The sequence below is a fragment of the Syngnathus typhle genome, linkage group LG8 (assembly GCF_033458585.1).
Source record: "Syngnathus typhle isolate RoL2023-S1 ecotype Sweden linkage group LG8, RoL_Styp_1.0, whole genome shotgun sequence".
Lineage (NCBI taxonomy): Eukaryota > Metazoa > Chordata > Actinopteri > Syngnathiformes > Syngnathidae > Syngnathus > Syngnathus typhle.
This window is the reverse complement of record NC_083745.1, coordinates 6,482,331-6,503,059: the sequence shown is the minus strand read 5'-3', so window position 1 is coordinate 6,503,059 and position 20,729 is coordinate 6,482,331. Positions and strand designations below refer to the sequence as shown.

The 20,729-nt window shown below is 40.7% G+C and overlaps 1 protein-coding gene across 1 annotated transcript; it reads left to right on the top strand.

Annotated features, from left to right (window-relative positions):
- Nucleotides 1-5,477: 5,477 nt before the first annotated feature.
- On the top strand, nt 5,478-18,922 carry crtac1b (cartilage acidic protein 1b). The gene is made up of 14 exons (XM_061285718.1): nt 5,478-5,659; nt 6,260-6,456; nt 7,044-7,180; nt 9,583-9,739; nt 11,340-11,474; nt 11,743-11,885; nt 13,949-14,085; nt 15,523-15,605; nt 15,782-15,882; nt 16,044-16,212; nt 17,045-17,190; nt 17,301-17,343; nt 17,443-17,586; nt 17,860-18,922. The coding sequence occupies exons 1-14, from the start codon at nt 5,478-5,480 to the stop codon at nt 17,985-17,987; spliced, it is 1,902 nt and encodes a 633-aa protein (XP_061141702.1). The 3' UTR covers nt 17,988-18,922.
- Nucleotides 18,923-20,729: the final 1,807 nt, after the last annotated feature.

Sequence of the window (20,729 nt, the reverse complement as noted above, 5' to 3'; positions counted from 1 at the left end):
TTAGTCGCCAGTCAATCACAGGGCATGTCCAGACCTGTGTGATGCTGGCCAGCTTTAACTGGGGAACATGTTTTTTTTTTTGTCATTTAAGAATGAAGTGTAATTGCACATCCATTACAGTAGGTGGCAGTGTATGCAGTAACTGCTAATCCACCATACTGCACTGTTGAGGGAGTTTGGGTTCTTCTGAAAATACGCAACAACTTTGACAGTTCCAGTTAAACTGATGGTATCATACACGGCATTGTGTCAGAGTTTAATGCATCTTTCTAAACATTCCGTATACTGTACGACCTGACACCCACAAATAACGATGAGAAAAAAAACAAGTACAAGCTCTGTCAAGTTTTGGTGTTTAACTTGCTTTTATAGCCTGTAGGCAGCGCGCTGCAATCGCGGCACGGTGACATCAAACTGACATTTTGGTGTTTGCATTGTATGAGTCACAGCCACCTGCCTGTGGATTTAGACCAATAGATCTCACACAATAACAGTGGAGACAGAGGAGCGCTGCTTTATGACCTCAGCACTTTCAGTTTGAAGCCTTCCAGCGGCAGCCACTTTTAAATTATGGTGGGAAACGTCCTTGGGATGTGAACATCTCATTTCCAGGGAGCTTGGTGTGACACACACGCACACACAAACGCGCTCACTGCAGGTTGGACTCGCTGGAGTGTGACATAAGAATAAGGCGACTGGAAACTGTAAATCCAAATGCTCTCACCGTAGAATCTTTCATTTTTTGATTATTGCCCCTTTTGATTCAAACCGCTGCATCGCCCAAAAACAACACAGGGTAATTTATCACTCTCTAGTCTAAAGAAACAATCCAAAGTCTAGTTTATCTAGGTACACCACCAGCTAATAAGACTTGATACACAAATTTGCTTTTATAATGATGACAATGTTTATGGGAATTCCTTGAAGAACATGTTGATTGCATTTTATACATATAGTGATTCAGAACTGATGGAAAAAGACCCAAATGTTTGTCATGGATCTATAATAAGGGGGACATGTACAGCTAGTAAAAACTTACCAGGATACTGGCTTTACAACGGTGGTGACATACAAATTTCGAGATTACAAATGGCACACAATGAATAATCAGTTTAAGCAATGGCACAAGACATGTTCAGCTAGCCCCATACTAGTACCTTTTCATTGCATTCTTAATATTCAATTTTTCATTCATATATTATAATGGAATTGTGACTCTACATATTTATGGATTTTGGGTTATGTCCAGTGAAATATTTATAATAAGTGCATTCCAGGTCGAACTAGGATGCTATTGGCAAACTAATTCATGACAATGCATTTTCTGTTGTTTTCCATCTTTTGCAAACCATTGTGTCTGAGTGCTGTTTCTTACAGTTTGACCCTCATATTGCTTAATAAGAGTACAAAATGGGAAAAAATAATCCAATTGTTTGCCATGAATGCAGTTGTTATTGCTTCTCTAAACTGATGAATGACAATAGTTTAGTATGCATTGACAATAACTGCAAGAACAGTAAAAAAGAAATATATAGTATGTGAAAAAAAATAGTTTGTGCTGTATGCGGGTTTACGTGATTGATACGTGTACTCTTATGTTGACATGAACTAAATCGAGTGTAAGTGAAGTGTAGATGTCAAACATCATATATATTGTCCTCCTCCCAGCTGATCCCCGCACGTCACAGTGCATACATGAGGACACGCCCACCAGACCACATCCGTCTCCTCATTGGCTGTCTACTTAAATATTCACCGTGCTTGGCGCTAATTGGCTCCGATCGCCGCTGGAGAAATTTCATAAAGCAAAACCTTCAGAAGTTGAGTAAGGGGAATAAGTGGTGGGAAAAAAAAAGACTCCCGTGTGATAACAGTGCAATCCAGAGGAGAATAAACCGAGGATAGCGACTCTTGCTGCGCTTTTATTGGAGTTTCCTCCCCCCTCTCTCCATCCGTGAGTACCTCATGCACTTGCTGCTGCCTTTCACTTAATGCAGGATGCGCGTGCCGATGTACATGCAAAGTTAAACTAGATTCAACAAGTTTACCTATTTAAATGCGTGTGCATCACTTAAAGAATCTGCACCTTTTTATATGGAGCGATCTTTCTGGCAGAAATGCAATATAATACATACAATACATACATATGCTGTACAATATAGATTCTGCAATTTCATTCTCGATATATTATTTGTCTAAGTAATATTTTACAAACTACTTAAATGTCATGACACTTTTTAATTATTATGATATGACATATGCAGTTATTTAGAAAGGCACGCAGGGCGTATGTAAAAGTTACCAGGATGTATTCATCCTCAAAGAGTCCGAGCAAATGCGCAGTAACACATTTTCATTTGTAGCTCATTGTGTTTGTAGTTTACTAAACTTTTTTTTGCGTGTAAAGTTTACTTTTTGTTTTTTCCCAGTATATTCTAAAATAATTGTAAGAATTAATTTAATACTATGATCAGAAGTGCAATGGATGTAAACTGTAATTTGCTACTGACAATCCAGCAAGTTGTCTCAAATAACATGTAAACATCATAAATATGAAATTTGCCCTCAGGCAATATATTATGTTTGAAAAAGGAATAAGAAATTGCTCGGTCAGTGTTGTGTAACTGCTGGTTTGGAAGTGCTGGAGGGCCACTTCGGTCCCTGATAGATAAATAACAGCTTAAGTTTAAAGGTGACTGTTGATTACTGTGAATGAAAGTTAAGTGTAATTTGCTGGGACTAGTCCAGCCTTGTGTGTGTGCGTGCGTGCGTGCTCTGCAGCGGGGGTGTCCTTCACAGCGACAAGATTTCTGTGAGCGTGTTTTGAAAGTGAACATCTTCACTGGCTCTTTGTCGCAGTGTTATCAGGATGAGAGCTGAGCATGAACGCTCCACGAGGCACATGCTGATGCTGCACGCTGCCGTAATGGCCTCTTAATGCCAGTATAAATAACCCAAAGTGAAAACATTTCTCGAGCCTGAGACGACACATTTTCCCCAGGCTATTTCATGCTATTTGACTGTTTTACACACACAAAAAAACAATGCTTCTTGTTCGCACACAATGGGAGAAAGATAAGAGCTAAGCACGTATTACATCCCCGAAAAACAACTGAGTGCACATAACTGTCCAGGGCTTCTTGCACTTGCAGTAACTTCACCTCAAAAACTGAGATTTAGTGTTGTGCAAGCAGGCTGAGCGTCCTTGATGGGCAAAGGCATCACACTGCCATTTTACCAATGCAGTCCCCTGTGGTTTCACACCCTCATCTGTCTTTGGACTTACTTTCCCTTGTTTGGGACATTGACTAAATTATGGGGGCCACTTTTTAAGGCTGGACTTTGGTCAAAGTGAAAACCTTTCTTGCATCTAAAGTAATATACAACTACCACACATTGTGGTACACTGCCAGAAAGGGAAAAGGAAAGACAAGTTAGAAAATTTAAAATCGACGGAAATGGGATCTCTCAAACACACGTGCTAACATTAGCGTATGCTGTTAGTCCACTTTGCTGCAGCATATCCATGTTCTTCCCACCGCCCTCAATCTCTTTTCAAATAAAATTCTTTGTTGTGCCAAAAACTAAACACAATGACAGGAGACCATGATTGTCCTCCATTTTTGTTTTTTGCTAGCACGCTTCGTTCTGTCTGACGTGTTCAACGTGGCATAGTTTTCAGTTTCCTGGAGTACTATTTTGAAGAGGAAAACTTCAGAGAGTAAAAATGAGCTATGCCGAGCAGAGTTGAAACTTTCAACGTAGACTCTTAATGGGTCAATCAGAAAGTTAGCTCCTGCAGTGCATTAGCTTGTGTCTAACCTGTTGGTAACTACCTCCCCTCATTTGTCATCACTTTTTGGTCTATTAGAGGTAAATTTGCCTTGTATGAAACCTCCATTGTTGTTAATAAGCTTGCTAACAGCTACAGACTACACAGCCATTAGCAAGGCATAAGTACGACGGGGCAATGTCGGCCCCTGCGATATTTCTGCGGTTGTCAACGGAGGTGCTTCCTTTCACGGCCGATGGGCTTTTGAAAGTATTACTCAAAGCGCAATTTGGTTTTTATTTTAAATTGAATTGTTGAGTGAGATTTTAAAGAGCGGCATCAATCATGGGGATGCTGCATGCTAGCATCGAGGGAAGAAGCTGGAGCAGTAAAGCGGCCATGGAGCGATGACGAAGGCTGCCTGCATAAATCCGTAGGCCGGGCAAATCAAGTTGTCAGCTTGTAAACGCCACTTAGTGTGTGTGTGTGTTTGCCGCACTGCTGATGTGTATTTTATTTTAACTTTAAGAAGGTGACCTTCTGGTTTCCAGTCTTCCCCTCGGGGATGTTTGTCACTTTTTACATTTTCTTTTTACCTGCCTGAACTTTACAAGCCAATTGGATCAAGTCCTCCTTGGTCACCTTTTATCTAGTGACCACTAATAATACTCCTTGCTGTTGTCCTATTATCCCACAAGGACTTCCCAATTTAGAAGTGGACAGACTCCCTTGGGAAACAACACCTAAGGTCTGTTGTGTCGGGTCACATCAGTTTTCTGTGTTCCCACTTGGCCTCGGGCTGAAACGCTGCTCCCTGTATGGATTTTCTGTCCTGCAATTCCTCAGGCTGTCTTCACGTGATGGGTTGTTCACTTTCTAAGTCTGCAGAATGCGGCTGAGTGCAGCCCTATATCTTCATCTTTATGTCTGAGCGCAGCAAAAAGCCTGGTCAAAAATGTGCCGCCGCTTGACTCACAATAATAGATTTGGAGAATTAGCAACACAGCCCGCGTGTTGTCGTTTGGAAACACACGATTTACTGTTATTGTGCGATTCTCATTTGCTTGAAGCGCTCCGAGAAATATGTTGTCGTTCATAATGAGCACATAGAGATAGCATTGGCGTAAGTCATTTTAGAGGAAGGAAGTTTGTAGCTCCAATACAAGTTGACGTAAACGAGCACAGAGTGGGAGAAGTGAACATTACGGCTCAATAGCTGTGAGATGTTGCGCACTACACTGACATAAGCAGTTAGCAAATTGACACTGAGTTATGAGTGTGCCTTCTACAGTCTTATTTTTTTTTTTTTTTTACTATCACATTTCACACAGCACTGTGCAAACGTCTTAGGCTACCATCAGACTTGATGTCACAATCCTACGACAATATAAGTCAATGTGCAGACACCTCTAACACAAGCTACAGTTGTTTATTTGAACAGCTCTTCTAAGATAGCATGCAAACGGGCAATGCCAGTAGGATTTTTGGTATGGTTGGGCGCATTGACATAAATCTTAAACCTTGTTGAAGTGAACGTTCAGACCAAGCCTTTTAGAGATTTCCTTGTGAGGACTGATACTAGATATTACCTTTTTGTCATGATACACGATGGCTTTTTCTCAGGATGAACATTCCACAAAATGTCAATCGACAATCTATGTACATAGAGTTATCCTGTTAATTCTCTGTCCCTCGTCAGATCACGATGTTGTGGTTAGTCGCATTCCTGCCTGCACTTTGCTCGACCCAGCGTTCAGAGCCAATGTTCTCAGCCATAACCAAGGCCATACTTCCTCCCGACTACGACAACAACCCCACCCAGCTCAACTACGGCGTGGCTGTTACCGATGTGGACGGGGACGGAGACCTGGAGGTGTTTGTTGCAGGGTAAGTGAGTCGGTGAAAATTAGTGAGGTGCTTTGTGAAACGATTCCAGCCTTAATGCTTCTCTCACAGTGGCGCCAATATTGTTTAATTTCGTCCATTACACAAATTTCAACAGATGATTGAACTTGTGAGTGATAGCTATCCAAGTGTGGATTGGAGGTGCAGTTCATTTTCTGAGCTAAAGGTTGAAGACAAAGGCAAAAGACTTAAAAAGACTTGGCGCTCACTCATGTGATGATAATGGATGAGATTGGACAGAGCGCCTCTGATGGAGATGCTTTGGCAAGCTTGCTTCTAACCAATGAACCGGCGATGAATCCCTCACAGGCTGCAGATAGATGGATGCAAATGGCCGCACCTCATAAATGTCTTTTCTGCAAAAGATGTCCCATTCAGCAGCTATTCTGAGAGAGGGCATCACATTAGAAGAACATCATCACAGCCTTCATTTAGTATATGACACTATTGACATAATGACCTTCAGTGGCAAAGTTGAATTTTACTCAAATGTTTGATACTTTACGCTTTCATAGACTTTTGAAAGAAGAAAAACAAAACTTCTGTATAATGTAATATATTTCACTGCGTCCATGTTGGCAGTTACAACGGCCCTAACCTGGTGCTGAAGTACGACAAGCAGAAAAGGAGACTCATCAACATCGCCGTGGACAATCGTAGCTCCCCGTTCTACGCCCTGAGAGACCGTCAAGGCAACGCTATCGGGGTAACAGCCTGTGACATTGACGGTGATGGCCGCGAGGAGATTTACGTACTCAACACCAATAACGCCTTTTCTGGTAAAAGTACTTTTTAAACAGCCGAATAAGAAAAAATAGCCTTCCAGAAGTAGTTCCAAACATGTGTCAGAAAAGGTTTTGCTGAACTATCTGTTAAAGACCTACAGCATGCTTGCTTCAGCTTTTTAACAATGCCTTTATTGTTGCATGTTTCTATTGTATACTAAAAAAAACAGTAAGCATTTTCTAACTTTTAAAGACCTATATCGGAAAACAAATCACACTATGCAAAAAGTCAATACTACTGAACTTCTGCAGTTTACTTACGCAGATCAATTGTATTTTGAAAGGTAATTTTAACCACTCACTGCAACAAAAGAGAAGCAAAGAGAATCACAAATGTGAAAACTAATGTCGATGAAAAATAAAAAAAACATTGGACTGTGCCCAAACCTACTTGGAAAAGATTGAAATGTGGAGTAGTGGGTAGCAAGTCTGCTCCACAGCATCAAGATTCAAGGTTTGAATTGAAATTGGACAGATGTTTTGTGTCGCAGTGACGTTGCTAGTGCGGTTAAGCAGTACAGATTGAAAATCATGGCCGGCTACCTACTTTCTATTTTGACAATCTTTGCATTTGCGTTCAGGACGTGCCACATATACCGACAAACTGTTCAAGTTCCGAAATGGCCGATTTGAGGATCTGCTGAACGATGACATTAATGAACACAGGGACGTGGCTAATCGTATGGCTGGACGCTCAGTGGCCTGTGTGGACAGAAAGGTAAACAACAGCAAATTACATTGACGCCTTCTGTGTACATGCATGGTTGCGGTTGGTTGTTTACCAGCGATAATTCATGCCCTGCCTGTGCCGCCCTCCTCAGCTTGTGCTATGACACTTCATTTGGGGAGAATGTTGGGCCATTTTCTTTCCCCTGTCCATTGCCAAGCAGTGTAATTACAGAGGCCGGGGCTCGTTTGTTTTATAGAACATCATACGAGGGGATGAGTGATGACTGCTCTTTGCCCACTATCATTTTCTCCATTTTTCCATTTCGACCCTTTCTCATTTCTTTTCCGCCTCTTTTACTTTCTCTGACGGACTTCTTCTTTGTCTCTTATCGCGGGTTGACTTGCAATCTAGGGATAAGAAGCTAATAGCCAAGAAAGGACAGTTGGGTTTGCAATAGTTTTGTTTTTTTTCTTCCAACCCGCTGTCCCATCTCACTGAGCACTGATGGGTTGTGCGTCTGCCATGGCGATTGGAAAGATATCTACGGATAAAGGCGTAATGCTTTAAGAGCCAGCCAAAGAGACGTGGTGTGTGTTCTTCTGTGGCGGTTCCAGGAGGCTGATGGGCAACATGCATTCATTAAATTATATTCAAACAAGACAACAAAAGAGGTCGCATTGTTGAGTAGTGGGTGACTGATGCATGCATGTGTTCTTGTTTGCTCATAAAGAAATTATTGGGTACCACTTTACATTTTAGGATGTATAGTAAACAGCGTGGCTTTATATCGCTTTCCAAATTGGTGTAAATCATAAGATAGCCCAGCTATTTAACTGCCTCAGCATTTTTTGTAGTCAAGTTGCTATCATGCAAAATGTCAGCATAACAAGTGTTAGCATCCCACAATAACTTGAACTTACCAAATACTAAGCCAACCTTAACTGCTGTTAAAGGGAATTCACAATTTGTTGATATATTGTCAACCTAAAAATGAAGTATTACTAATCATTTCACTAGCTCAAACCTTTTATCGAGAATAAAACCCTCTGATATATAAAACATAGATAGACCGATTACACAATTAAAAACTGGTTAAGTCAATATACTGTAGTGCTATTGCCTTGCGAGTCTGATAAAGTAGCCATACGTATGCCAGCACCCAACATGCACTTTCCAACGCTGCATGTCACACTCATCACGTTGGCAATTGCACTGACAGAAATTAGCCTTGGGCAAAGACTTATTGAAAAATCATTGACTTTTAGGTTTGTTAAGTAACTGCCGGGAGCCTTCAGGTCTTTTATTGCAGTTCAGTCTCATTTTTCACGCTGTGTATGTGTGTGTCTTTGTGCATGATAGAGTGTAGCGGGCGCCTCCCACCTCACCAGACGGCAATGTGACAGTTGATGACATTAAAAAATAAATAAATAAATCACTACATCAAGCAGAGTCATTTGCTTTTCATGTCCTGCACAAATACCATATGGGTTCGACACAAATGGTAAAACTGTGAGTGTGTTTTCTCATACGCATGCGTTCTCATTGACTGAAATACGTTTCGGCCTGGTGGGAAAACTCATTGGAATCAAGTGTGTGGTCTATTAGTGTGGTTTCGTTTGTGTCTGCAGGGGCTCTGAGTGATAATGGAGTGTGAAATTAATCTCCAAAGGGTGGCGGGGGAAGGGGGTGAATGCAAGCAAGCTGGTAAAGGGGTTTGATTAAAAATGTTAGTTTTTTTTCTTCTTTTGATTTAAGGTTAGACAAGGATGGAATAAAAGTTGTAAGTCTAGTGTGATTCGCAATTGTAGCTCTTGGTGTAACCGTGGATATGGTAACAACAGAAATAGGATCAAACATTAAAGGTTAGACTTTAAAGTATTGATCGTCTGTTTAGGCAAATCACATAGGTGGATTGTTTCACTCTATTTCATTTAGCATGTAAGAGTCTTAATTTGCTGCATCAAATTGAGTTAAGTGACTTAAGTGGATTTTAAAGGTTTTATTGAGCTCACATTTGCATGCTCAATAGATAATAGAGGGTTAAAAGTAACACATATTTGCCTTTCAATGAACTTTTTGTTTGGGCTATTTTCCGCTGCGGGAAATAAAATGAAAATTGTTAAGGTTGAGCACAAACAGGAAATTGTTTTTGGTGTGAAATGTTGAAGAAATAGAAGGTTTTTTTTAGCACTATGGTATTACAAAAATACTTTGTCCTTGTCGCTGGTATATAGGGGGCTGGCATGGAACATTTACTGACAGACAATAAATCCTCAAGAGTAACCTTTCCCAGACAAATGGTTTGGACCCAAAAATGGGTCCTAGGTCATATTTTTATGGGGTTATTGATTGTTGAGTAAAATTCTGTAAGCTAGTTCTAGCAATCTATGTACTGATGCACATATCATTTTTGATATCACTTGCTTTAAACATATTTTTTTTCCCTGCAGGGCACGGGCCGTTACGCCATCTACATAGCAAACTATGCCAGCGGCACTGTGGGCCCGCATGCGCTTATAGAAATGGACGAGGCAGCGAGTGACCTTTCGCAAGGCGTCATCGCTCTTTCGAATGTGGCCGAGCAGGCGGGAGTCAACAAGTTCACTGGTGGGTGAATGTGTGTTTTGAGTGTGTGTTAGCATGTAAGTTTGTGTGTGTGTAATAACTTTTGGGATCATGCAGCACTATAGCGCCCGTTGTGTGATTTACACAGATATGTACAGAGTGCTTGTCTAAAATATTGGATCAAGAAAGGAAGAGTTGAAGTGGTGCCAGGTGGGAAGAAAAAAAAGAACTATGATGTTGTGATTAATTGTCATGGAGAAGAAAGAGGAGGAGAATGTCAGTGGGCTCTACGTCAGCTGTTTACTCCAGTCAAAGTCACGGGAGGGGAAGGGCGACACGTACGAGCTGAGACAACATCTATCACCACAGCTGGCATCTTAGCTCTACGATGTATTTTATGTCGGACTCCTTTAGCCGGTCCAATTACAAACAGTCAGTCATATAAAACATGTCAGATGGGACAACAGGAAGCAGAATATATTCGTATCTAGAATTTTTCTGCAAAAGACAGCAAAGGAGGATAGGGGGGCGTCTATAGAAGGAGGCTTTTGTTTGTGCTACAAATGCATTTCTTGGTAATATAAAACAATATTGCCGGACTATAAAAATAGTAAAAAAGAAAGTGAAACAGCAGCAACTGAGGCGGATGAGAATCAAGAAATAAATTGTATTGTAACGAGAAATGTAAACATCACTGCACAGCAATCGCACTATATGTCTACTAGAAAGCTAATTCATGATTAAGACGTTTAAAAAGTCCACGAATTTCAAGATTAACTGGAACATAGAACTCAACATGCAGTAAAACAGTTTAACTTGAGACACTTTATGTGCATTGGTTGATTTAGCTGTTTCGTTGAAGCTTCAATGTCCTCAGCTTCTTTAAAGTCTGTCGGTGATCAATATTGTGGCTCTTAAGTGATGTGCTTGCAAATTTGACAAGCTTTTTTCCATGTAGAAAAAAGAAAGGTGTTTTTTTATGTATCTTAGTTTTTCAATTTGGCCCAAAAAAACTGCATGCTGCTGCGATACACACCTTATAAAAGGAAGCGCTTACCCTTGAAATGATTTATTTATATCTGAACCTCTAACTCACCTCTCACTTAAACAAACAACACATCTGCCAGGACCATACAAAAAAAAAAGTGATGGATACTTGCATTGTTGCAAAGTACAGCACAATAAATGACAACGTGGACCATTTTGCCCGTGATTTCTATCTTTGATAAGCGACACCCTCGGGAGTTAAACGGCGCTTCGTTTTAGGCCGTCATTGAAAAGTCCTGAAAATTCATCCAAGTAAGTTTTCAGCGCTGGTGTGTTGACAAATCAATCTTCATCTCGTATACATTTTTACAAGCTAGATGTCATCAAAGGCCGGCTCCAGGGGCCGTGCCAAAACAGTTGTGAATGATATACAGTACACACGATGGGTTTTTCATCACACTGTTTTCGGGAGGGGGCAGTTGGGAAAGTTGTGTATCAAAATGGCAGGGCAGTCACCTCACTAATGTCACGGGGAAATATCGCCCTGCTCTTGCATACGTCTTGAAGCGGCAAACGACAGTCAGCATGTTTGGACTCATCAGCGTTTAAGAGCTGCTGTTTATTTTCTCTTCATCTCTTATAATTATCGGCGCAGGAGGCCGCGGGGTGGTCGTCGGGCCCATCGTGAGCCAAAGCTACTCTGATGTGTTTTGTGACAACGAGTACGGACCCAACTTCCTTTTCCGAAACAACGGAGATGGAACTTTTACTGACGTGGCGCAGCAGGCTGGTAAGGAGAAAGTAACGGTTTAAAGATTCTGACTGACTTGGAATAATAACTTGTCTGTTGGGATTTTTTTTTCAGCAAATAAATAAATGAAGGTGTCAAAATCCCTCTTAGATCTCATTCTTTGGAAAATCCAAAATGCTATTAATATGCAAATGATGTAGAGTGAACTGATGTTGCCTTGAAAAGTAGTATTTGAACATAGAAGTTCTTGTAATCCTGTTTTAAGACATTTCCATAGCACTGTATTAATGTGTAAGTTTTTTCTTAGGGGTGGAGGACCCCATGCAGCACGGCAGGGGCGTAGCCCTCGCAGACTTCAACCGTGACGGAAAGACGGACATCGTTTACGGCAACTGGAATGGACCTCATCGTCTTTACATGCAACTTAACAACCGTAAGCAGCGGTTCAAGGTGAGAGCTCACTTTCTGCGTATGCGTCTGTATTCCATTTAAGCACGGGCCGATAATCCGTTTGACGATTTATCGTGGTTTTAAAAGGTCAAGGTTTCAACAACCGCTAATATTGGCGATGAATGAGCTAAGAATATGGAGATTTCATTATTTTAATGATTGTGTTTGTATTTTTTTCCCAGCAGTTTTAACAATAGAATACAAGCAGTTTAGAGATGTCAAATACCAAATATTAGGTAACAATTTTTAGTGTAATCCACACACATAAAACAAAACCTCCAAAATAATTTAGTATAAATATCAAAGTTATTCAACTTTTAAGCGCGTGTTGATATTTTCACAATTACTCAAGGAGGCTGAGTAATTGTTTTGTGGTGATCAAATGCAGTCACCGTAGCAAATAATCGATCCGGGTGCTGATGTAAGCTTTTGTTCTTCTGCGGCAATCAATGCGGACAGAGGGTGTGACTAGTTGACCATTCCAGAGATGATCGGCTATGCGTGCATGCTATGCATGAGATGATGCGGAATGAGATGAGCTTCAGTTTGTTTCAATTGGCGGAGGCAGCCGACAGGAGATGAATGTCAATGGAGACATCTTTATGGGGGTCAAAGAAGGGGTTAACGTGTGACCCATAACCTGAAGATAGTCCCATCAACAAGACACAAACACACACATTTCTACATGTTGTCATAAACACACACACTCAAGACAAATTGGGTGAGCTGCCTTTTGATTTTAATTTTTTTTCCTTCCTCGGACAAAGCTTGTTAAATCATAGCCCACAACAAATTTAAGACGGCTCGCTCCCACCCGCTCTGACATTCCTGCATGATGTGCTGACCTTTGACTTGCATAATGAAGCTGTTGTATCACTCCAGTAAACCGCTAATTAAATTGGGCTGAAACAGCAGCTTGCCACCGCAGTGGAAAGTGCAGATTAGCCCTGTTTGGGCTTTAATTAAAATCTATTACTGCGCTTTTCTTTGTAAACAACACACACACACATCTGTACGTCCACCCTTATGTTTGTGATAATAAAACACATGCAAATATCAAGAAAAGAGGAAAATGCAGTTTTAAATCATGATTTTCTTTTAAATCTAAAAAGCAAAAACAGTTTTAAGCTACCTAGACTTGTGTGAAAATGTACAAAATATCCACACTTGTTAAACATTGGCTGATCAAATTTTCTGGGCAACGCTAAGTTCATGTTTACTTAGTTTCCAAAATGATAATATAAATCATTAATATAAATAATAATATCAATAATATAAATAATAATATAATAAATAGTTTTCAAAATCCCCCCAAAAATACATATTTTATCTCCACTTAGACAGAAACAAGTTGAAAATCTATGCATACATTCCTTTGCCATATCATCCACACGGCTTCCTTGCAAATCTTTCTTGCTGAGCATTTGAGATAATAAAGTAGCTCTTGGTCATCCATCATCCATCTACCTGAATGCCCAAATCCCCCCCACTTCATGGCCTCCGTCGGCCATTGCCTCTCCTTCACCTTAAAAAGCAAGGTCAACCCCCCCCCGGGCAGCTTTATGAGCCTTATAATTAAAACACGGTGTAAATACTGAAGGTAGTGAAGGGCTGCTCTATAATTCTTTCCCGACTTATCACTGCATCAGTGAAGCAGGAAGACATCTGTTACTTTCACGTCCAAAAACACTGATGAGTTTTTTGTGGTTTATTTATTTTTTGGGGAGGGAGAGACACAGTTTACTTCTCTGACGACAACCCGTCCACCTAAAAATAATCTTTACAGTGAGGGAGTGATCACTTGACAGATTATTGTTTGAGTCAAGGCCTAGACCTAGATTATTAATGTCTGCTGAGCAAAATAACCTTGCGGGCTCAAGGTTATGAAATAAGCTGAGTGCACACTTCCATTTCAAATAATTGACATTGTAGGATCAAAGCCATAAAGCTGATATGGCAGCAAACTCTTTAAAAGCTGCAAATTTGCTATAAAGAAAAAAACGCCACTGTTGTAAAATTGTTCTTTTAATTTCCTGTCCTGTTCGATGGTACTTTCTTCCCAGGACATCGCCTCGCAGAAATTCTCTATGCCCTCCCCGGTGCGCACCGTTATTGCTGCCGACTTTGACAACGACAATGAGCTGGAGGTTTTCTTCAACAACATCGCTTACAGGGGGCCTTCAGCCAACAGACTCTTTAGGTAAACTCTTGTCCGCTCAGCAAACATCACAGCATGTGCTTACATGATGCATATTCTGAGAATAAAGTCAGAATTCTGACTTTAAAGTGAAAACTCTCACTTACATGATGTACAGAAGTTCAAAGTAACCCTAAAGGTAAAGATCCGCTCGCTGCTTCACGAAATCTAAAGACAATTAAATGAATTATAATGATTGAATGCAATTCAAGACTGCAAACAATCTACTATTTTTCAATTGAACATTATTTTTGTAAAGCAGAATTGTTTTCTCCCCTGTCAATTCTGCAGGTATACCTAATATTGTGGACTATATTTAATATGTTCAATTTGAAGCAGGTACAAATTTGCAGCCAAGGATTCTTATCTGTCATCCTACCTCCTGCACACATGGGCGACTCTTTCATTAAAGACACTTTTAGGTTGGGCTTCCTCGCTAGATAATATTAATGAACTCAGCCCTCTACACACAATCTTAAGATGCATATCAAGTGGTTAAGAGCTTACATTCTAGCAGAAGCCCAAGCGGGCTTGAATGAAACATCTGATGAATGTTGCTATTAGCGGATGAATCCAAATATGTGGAATATCAATAATCAGTTTCAGGCCCAGCGGTTTTCTGGATCAAAACACGCCTGCTTGCCAGGTCACTGAGGGAGAATTTGTCTTTTTGGATGCCGTGATGGTTTCCACGGGGTCAGCGCTCTACAGCACTTGGCTCTGTCGTCGTTTGTTATGAAGATGAAGCAACTCATTTAACTCTGCTCTCTGGCCATGAAAAAACAAGCTCACTATTGTGCTAATTAATCTATGATAGGACCGTCAATATCTAGCTCAGCATTATTGCATATTAAGTGATGCATTCCATATGGAAATGCTGTGTAGTGCAAATTAAACGTCAAAACAAAAAACAAGTTTGTTACTTTGGTACTGTTACTGTACCTGTGTGTTGTCAAGTTGTTCATTCAGAGATGTTATTTTTAGAACTGCTTATCGAGTTGATGCAATGCAGCATGACGCCACAGCAACTAAAGATAGGCCGATATTACACGACTGTACTCGTCTTGCAAAAATGCTCCGATACTATGGAATTGATACCATTTCATTAGCTTGACATGACGTTCCGGGTAGGCGCCATGCCACCCGGATGACAACAATTTTAAGTGACAAAAATATGCTTTTCAAAACGAATGATGAAAATGGTAAATTTAGTTTCATGTTTAGAACATTATTTCATTTAAATAAAACATTTTCATCACAATTGTAACATGCACTGACATCATGTATTTATTTATTCATCAGCATCTAAGTTCTCGATCTGAAAAAAATAATATTGGTGTGTCCTTAACTGCAGGTGCCTCAATATTTGTGGTCAGTGGTTATGTGATAGCAGTCTGACAGTGTTCTGAGTAACAAAATGCTTACTTATCTCATGGGCAGGGTGAGCAGGAGAGAGCATGGAGACCCCCAGATAGAGGAGCTGAATGTAGGCGAAGCTTCCGAGCCAGAGGGACGAGGAACTGGTGAGTTTGGAACAAATGTCCTGCAACCCAAGATGATGGAGTTACAATGAAGCAGCAGCGGCTGTTCTTTCATCTGCCACCAGAGGACACTAAAAGTCCACTAGTCATTTCCTCATGGTAGCCAGCGCTGTGAATTTTTCCATTCATTCTCTGTTGTTATGCTGATGTTTCTCCAGGAGCTGTAGCCACTGATTTGGATGGAGACGGTCGCCTGGAGCTGCTGGTGTCTCATGGTGAAAGTGCAGCTCAACCACTTTCTATCTACAAAGTCAACCTGGTGAGTGTTAAACCTTGCCATCTATTGTCAAGTCAGCCGTTAAAAAATACCTCCTCCTGGAATATATATTCAACTTCATTGAGAAAAGCTTGAAGAAGACAAATACACACATGCCCACATAAAGCCTCACCTAATTCACCTTATGGGTGTGCATCCTAAAGGGACCCACAAACTCATGGCTGCGTGTGATTCCCCGGACCAAGTTTGGTGCTTTTGCCAGAGGAGCTAAAGTGGTGGTGTACACCAGAAGGAGTGGACCACATACACGGATCATCGATGGCGGGTCAGGGTACCTCTGCGAGATGGAGCCTGTTGCACACTTCGGCCTTGGTAAGAAAACAAACCAAAATAATCTTAGTGGTGATGAGGATATCAAATATTTGCTCGGAAGAGCAAAAATTGGTGCCGGCCCAACCACAGTCACCTGACAAATGTTTGTCTAGACAGAAGCTGAACTTTTCACCATATTGGTGTCCAATCACTTCTGACTTTGTTTCTACTCTTGCGGCAACTGAGAATAATTAATAGGCTATAAAGCTCCCCGCTGTCTGATTAACAGGGAAGAGAAATGTAAACACAGTACTTTACAGGAAACAATCAGTTGATTATTAAAACGGATGACATAGCTACTGATGGCACGCAGATGGCGAGAAATAGAATAAGCAGAGTCGGAAAGTACAACATATAATGTGTAAAGCATCAGGCTGTTACCTCCCGCGTGATTGGAGACCCGGGGGAGGGGGAGGTATCTCGTCGACGTTTTTTGGGCAGGTGCTGGCGCTGGAAGCTAGCCTGTTTTGTGAAAAACTGGCGGCCAGTTCGGCCCATCCAAGGCCAGATCCGTTTCTCCAAGGCCTCCGCTGTAAGGCCTAAAATACACACACAGAGCACAAAAGTCAAATTAATTGGCACAGTGCTGACCTCACAAGACTTGACTGCACACTTGCTAAAGGCATCAGTCAGGGAAGAAGTAAAGATGAAATGTTTTTAGGCACGCATGCTGGCTAGATTGCTAAATAATTAATTCAGTTCCAGTCAGTAATTCAAACAAAAATCTTAATTTAATTTAAAATCATACCCATTATCAAATGTGATCTATATAGCATCTCGTTCCACTTAAGGACAATAAGATTAACATATGCTCTGTGCTTGTCCATAAAAGGTAAGGACATGGCCACAAATGTGGAAGTGTACTGGCCAGATGGAGTCTCAGTTGCTCGACCCTTGGAACCGTCAGAGATCAACTCCGTGCTCGAGATCCACTATCCGAAAGATGACGATGAGGTCACCCCCACTGTGGAAATAGAGGTACAGTGGTCCTCCGTGGTCACATCAACCCCCGCACCGTTGCAGCATAAAAACACATTCCAGTGCTTTTTTTTCGAAGCCCTGGGGTAACATTTGAGTTTCTCTTGCAGTGCGGTCCTGGCTTTGCTTTGAACGAAAATGGACGGTGCATTGGTAAGTTCAAAATTTTCATCTGGTTGTGTTAGTCATGCGTCCGAATCTTCAAAAGCAGCGTCTTTCCCTTCTCCTTTGCCACCTGCTCCTCTTCCTCAGATAAAGATGAATGTACCCAGTTCCCCTCTGTGTGCCCCTCTGACCGCCCCGTGTGCACCAACACCTATGGCAGCTTTAAATGCCGTGCCAAAAGAAGATGCACCCAGGGCTTTGAGCCCAACGATGATGGGTCTGCATGTGTGGGTGAGTGACCCAGGCATATTCGACTTAAGCCACGTTTCCAAGTTTTTGTTACGTGTCGAAATTTAAAACTCACAAGCTGTCCCAACATACTGTACAAAAAAAGCAAAGCGTGGAGAGTCTCTGTTGTCAAAACGCACAAAAGAATTTAATTCTTTCTGGGTGTCCCCTGTATGTTTTATGTGACAAATTTAGTTTCTAATTGCATAAAACAATAAATAAATGAAGTGTCAATACTTTAATTGGTTCACAATTCAATTTCTTCTCTCTCTGCAGCCCAGGTGGCTTACTTTGGGAAGACGCGGTCCTCTGCACAACGTACCCGGTCGGCCATTTCTCTCTGGCTATCATCTATCGGTGTGCTTTGTCTCATCTTGAACCATCTCCAGAGTGGACTACTGTAGGCGCCCCCTTTCTCCGCTTTAACAAGGATGTACAGAAACTGTTGAAATCCTCCTCTTCTTTATCGTACAACAAGCTCTATGGATTTGTGATATCAGTCGTGTTTTCCACCATGCATTATTTTTGGGGCTGGACTGGACCTTACAGGGAGCATGCTAGAACTAACTGCCTTAGAGCCGCACAGCCCTCTTGTCATCACCTGGCATTTATCTAAGTGGGATTTGAGCTGAGTCCAAGTCAATAAGTGGTGGCTACAGCGAGTCCAAACCACTGCACCGAAGCCACTGGCACCACCGGCTGCAATCTTAAGGGACACGCTGAGGCCGCCGTCTGTATGTGCACAATGCCGCTCTCTTTCTCCATTTGGGCCTACTGGGATGCTGAGGAACACCAGGTCTCCAAGCTACAAGTTTGTCTGTGCGTGTGTGTGTGTGTGTTTGTGTGTGTGCGCGAGAGGACATATGCCAGACCATCTGTCAGCGGTGGTGGGTTACATTTCGTTAAGTATTAATAATTCTGCAGCACAGCAAAGATGAAGACTTTCTTTTCGTGCGATGGCATGAGGTTTCATTTTATTTACAGGAATCGACATGACCTCACTAGAAAACAACTAAGCTGCACTACATTATAATTGAGTTCATCAACATGAACTTCACTGTGTTTGTGGGTGCGCCTGCATGCCCTCAGAATAAATACAAAATCAAATAAAAACATGGCAGGCGTGTAATTTAATTTAAAACATTATATTTGTCCATTAAATACATACTACATTGTTTTGCTATAATTTGAGCGTGGTTAGCATTTGGAAGTTCGTGTCTGGGCTTACTCAAGCCCAACAATGAGTACGTTGAACATGCCCATTAAAATGGATTACAAATGACAGTACATTTGGCTTTATTTAGCAAAGTCTAACATTAAATATTTTTGCTTTGAAGAATAATTCATTTTACCCACTTCACCATGTTCGTCCTAAAGACATTACGCTCAAGAAAAAAAATACTTTTTTCTCCTTTTGCTTTTATTGAGCAGCATGATATTCCTGAAATAAAATCTCCTTGGATATCAAAGTGACCATTTAACGTTGCCTGGGGGAGATTTTCTTGCCCATTTCACAAAGGTCACGACAGCATAAAATACAGCGGTTAAATCTGTACTTTAAAAACTAGTTCAAACCCGAAAGCTCTCTGCAGTAGTTCAGAATCATCCTTCATCAAATTAACACCTTTAAAAATAATATATGCGTGATATAAAACAGCTTTTGATGTATATTCTCACAAAATGCTGTGATAACTGACACTCAATTTAGAAATTATTCACCCTCAAACATTCAAATCATCTGTTGACTATCTTTTTCTGATTTATCTTTTTTAAAGGTTGTGTTTATCAAAAGAAGCAACTGGGTGAGTTTGTATTAATAAGAACTCAATTCTTTCAAAACAATACAAATAAGGATTAAAAAATTACACCATAATCCAAAATTTCCATTCATATTTTAACTCAAGTCTGGCCTTTGAGTTTGAGCATAAAAATTTGGCCACCCCTGCTCATAACAGTACAAGTGCAGAATTCATCATGCAGGGAGACAAAATCTGCTTCATAGCAGCATAATTCTTAAAACAGTTTCAAGAACTATTTTGGCTCGAATGATGACCAAAAGCATTAAGCAGCTGACAGCGTGTTCACTAAAACTTCCAAATGATTCTCCAGGGATGAATTCTCCTTGGAATATTCACAATCCTCAACCTCACTTTCATCCAGTTTTAACTGCCTTTACCATCATGACAAAGCGTCATCGTGTGATTTTGGCAGAGATTCCATGAAAGACCTTCAGGTTTGTGTGCAAGATTGTGTGATTCATGGTTGTCTTAAATTTTTGTTGTCTAAAGCATCACACATATCATCTGAACTAACAACGTTGGTCATGACAATAATCCCTTTATCTGTTAACAAGCTTGATCCAGACTACAAACAACAACGGTAAATAAATGAAAGTAAAAAAATCCAGCTGTTTTCGATGACAACAAAATGGCAATGGAAACAAAGTCTCACACAGAGGATGCTGGATGGAGCTGCAATGGTGTCATCTGTCTTTGCAAGCCAAGGAACTGTGACAGAGAGTGTTAGCAGCTGGGCCCTGAAGATTAGCTTCAATCAGTATTTTATACAGTATCTTTTGCTCATTGCAGGAGGTTTAACCAAGAACATATATATATATATAAAATATATATATATTTCATTTGTCATTTGAGTTTCTTGCCTGTATACTAACCCAACCCCCTTTTTTTTTTTTTAAAGAAATTTAACTTTTTTCTACCAGTGTATCAAGAAATAAATTTGGTGAGGTTAGAATAAAAGCACGACCGCCATACACAGATCCATACAATCAGATGTTTCTGAAAGTTTATCCTGAGCAATTATCCTGTGTATGGGGTGTGTTTTATTTAACCTCACCAATTATTTCTGAAAATGTGAAGCGAAAAAAGGAAGTGACTTGAAAATCACTGTTGGGTTGTTCGTATAAAAATAATGTAATGTTTTTTTTTTGTTTTTTTTTTTAAATCTCATGACCCATGAGTTAAAATGGGCAGCCAGTTTGTGAACAGGATAAGGTCAAAAGTATTTGTTCAACTTTATGCAATATTCATCTTAACGCACATTTCCTCCAGTTCAAACATCCCATTAGGAAACATGGCAAAGGACGCTGATTGTGAAAAGCCATCAGAGGATTGTTCAAAGTATGAGCT

Coding starts and splice junctions, on each gene's coding strand:
- crtac1b (XM_061285718.1), top strand. CDS start 5,478: ATGTTGTGGTTAGTCGCATTCCTGCCTGCACTTTGCTCGACCCAGCGT. Junction 5,660..6,259: donor CTGGAGGTGTTTGTTGCAGG/GTAAGTGAGTCG, acceptor CCATGTTGGCAG/TTACAACGGCCCTAACCTGG. Junction 17,344..17,442: donor CGAAAATGGACGGTGCATTG/GTAAGTTCAAAA, acceptor CCTCTTCCTCAG/ATAAAGATGAATGTACCCAG.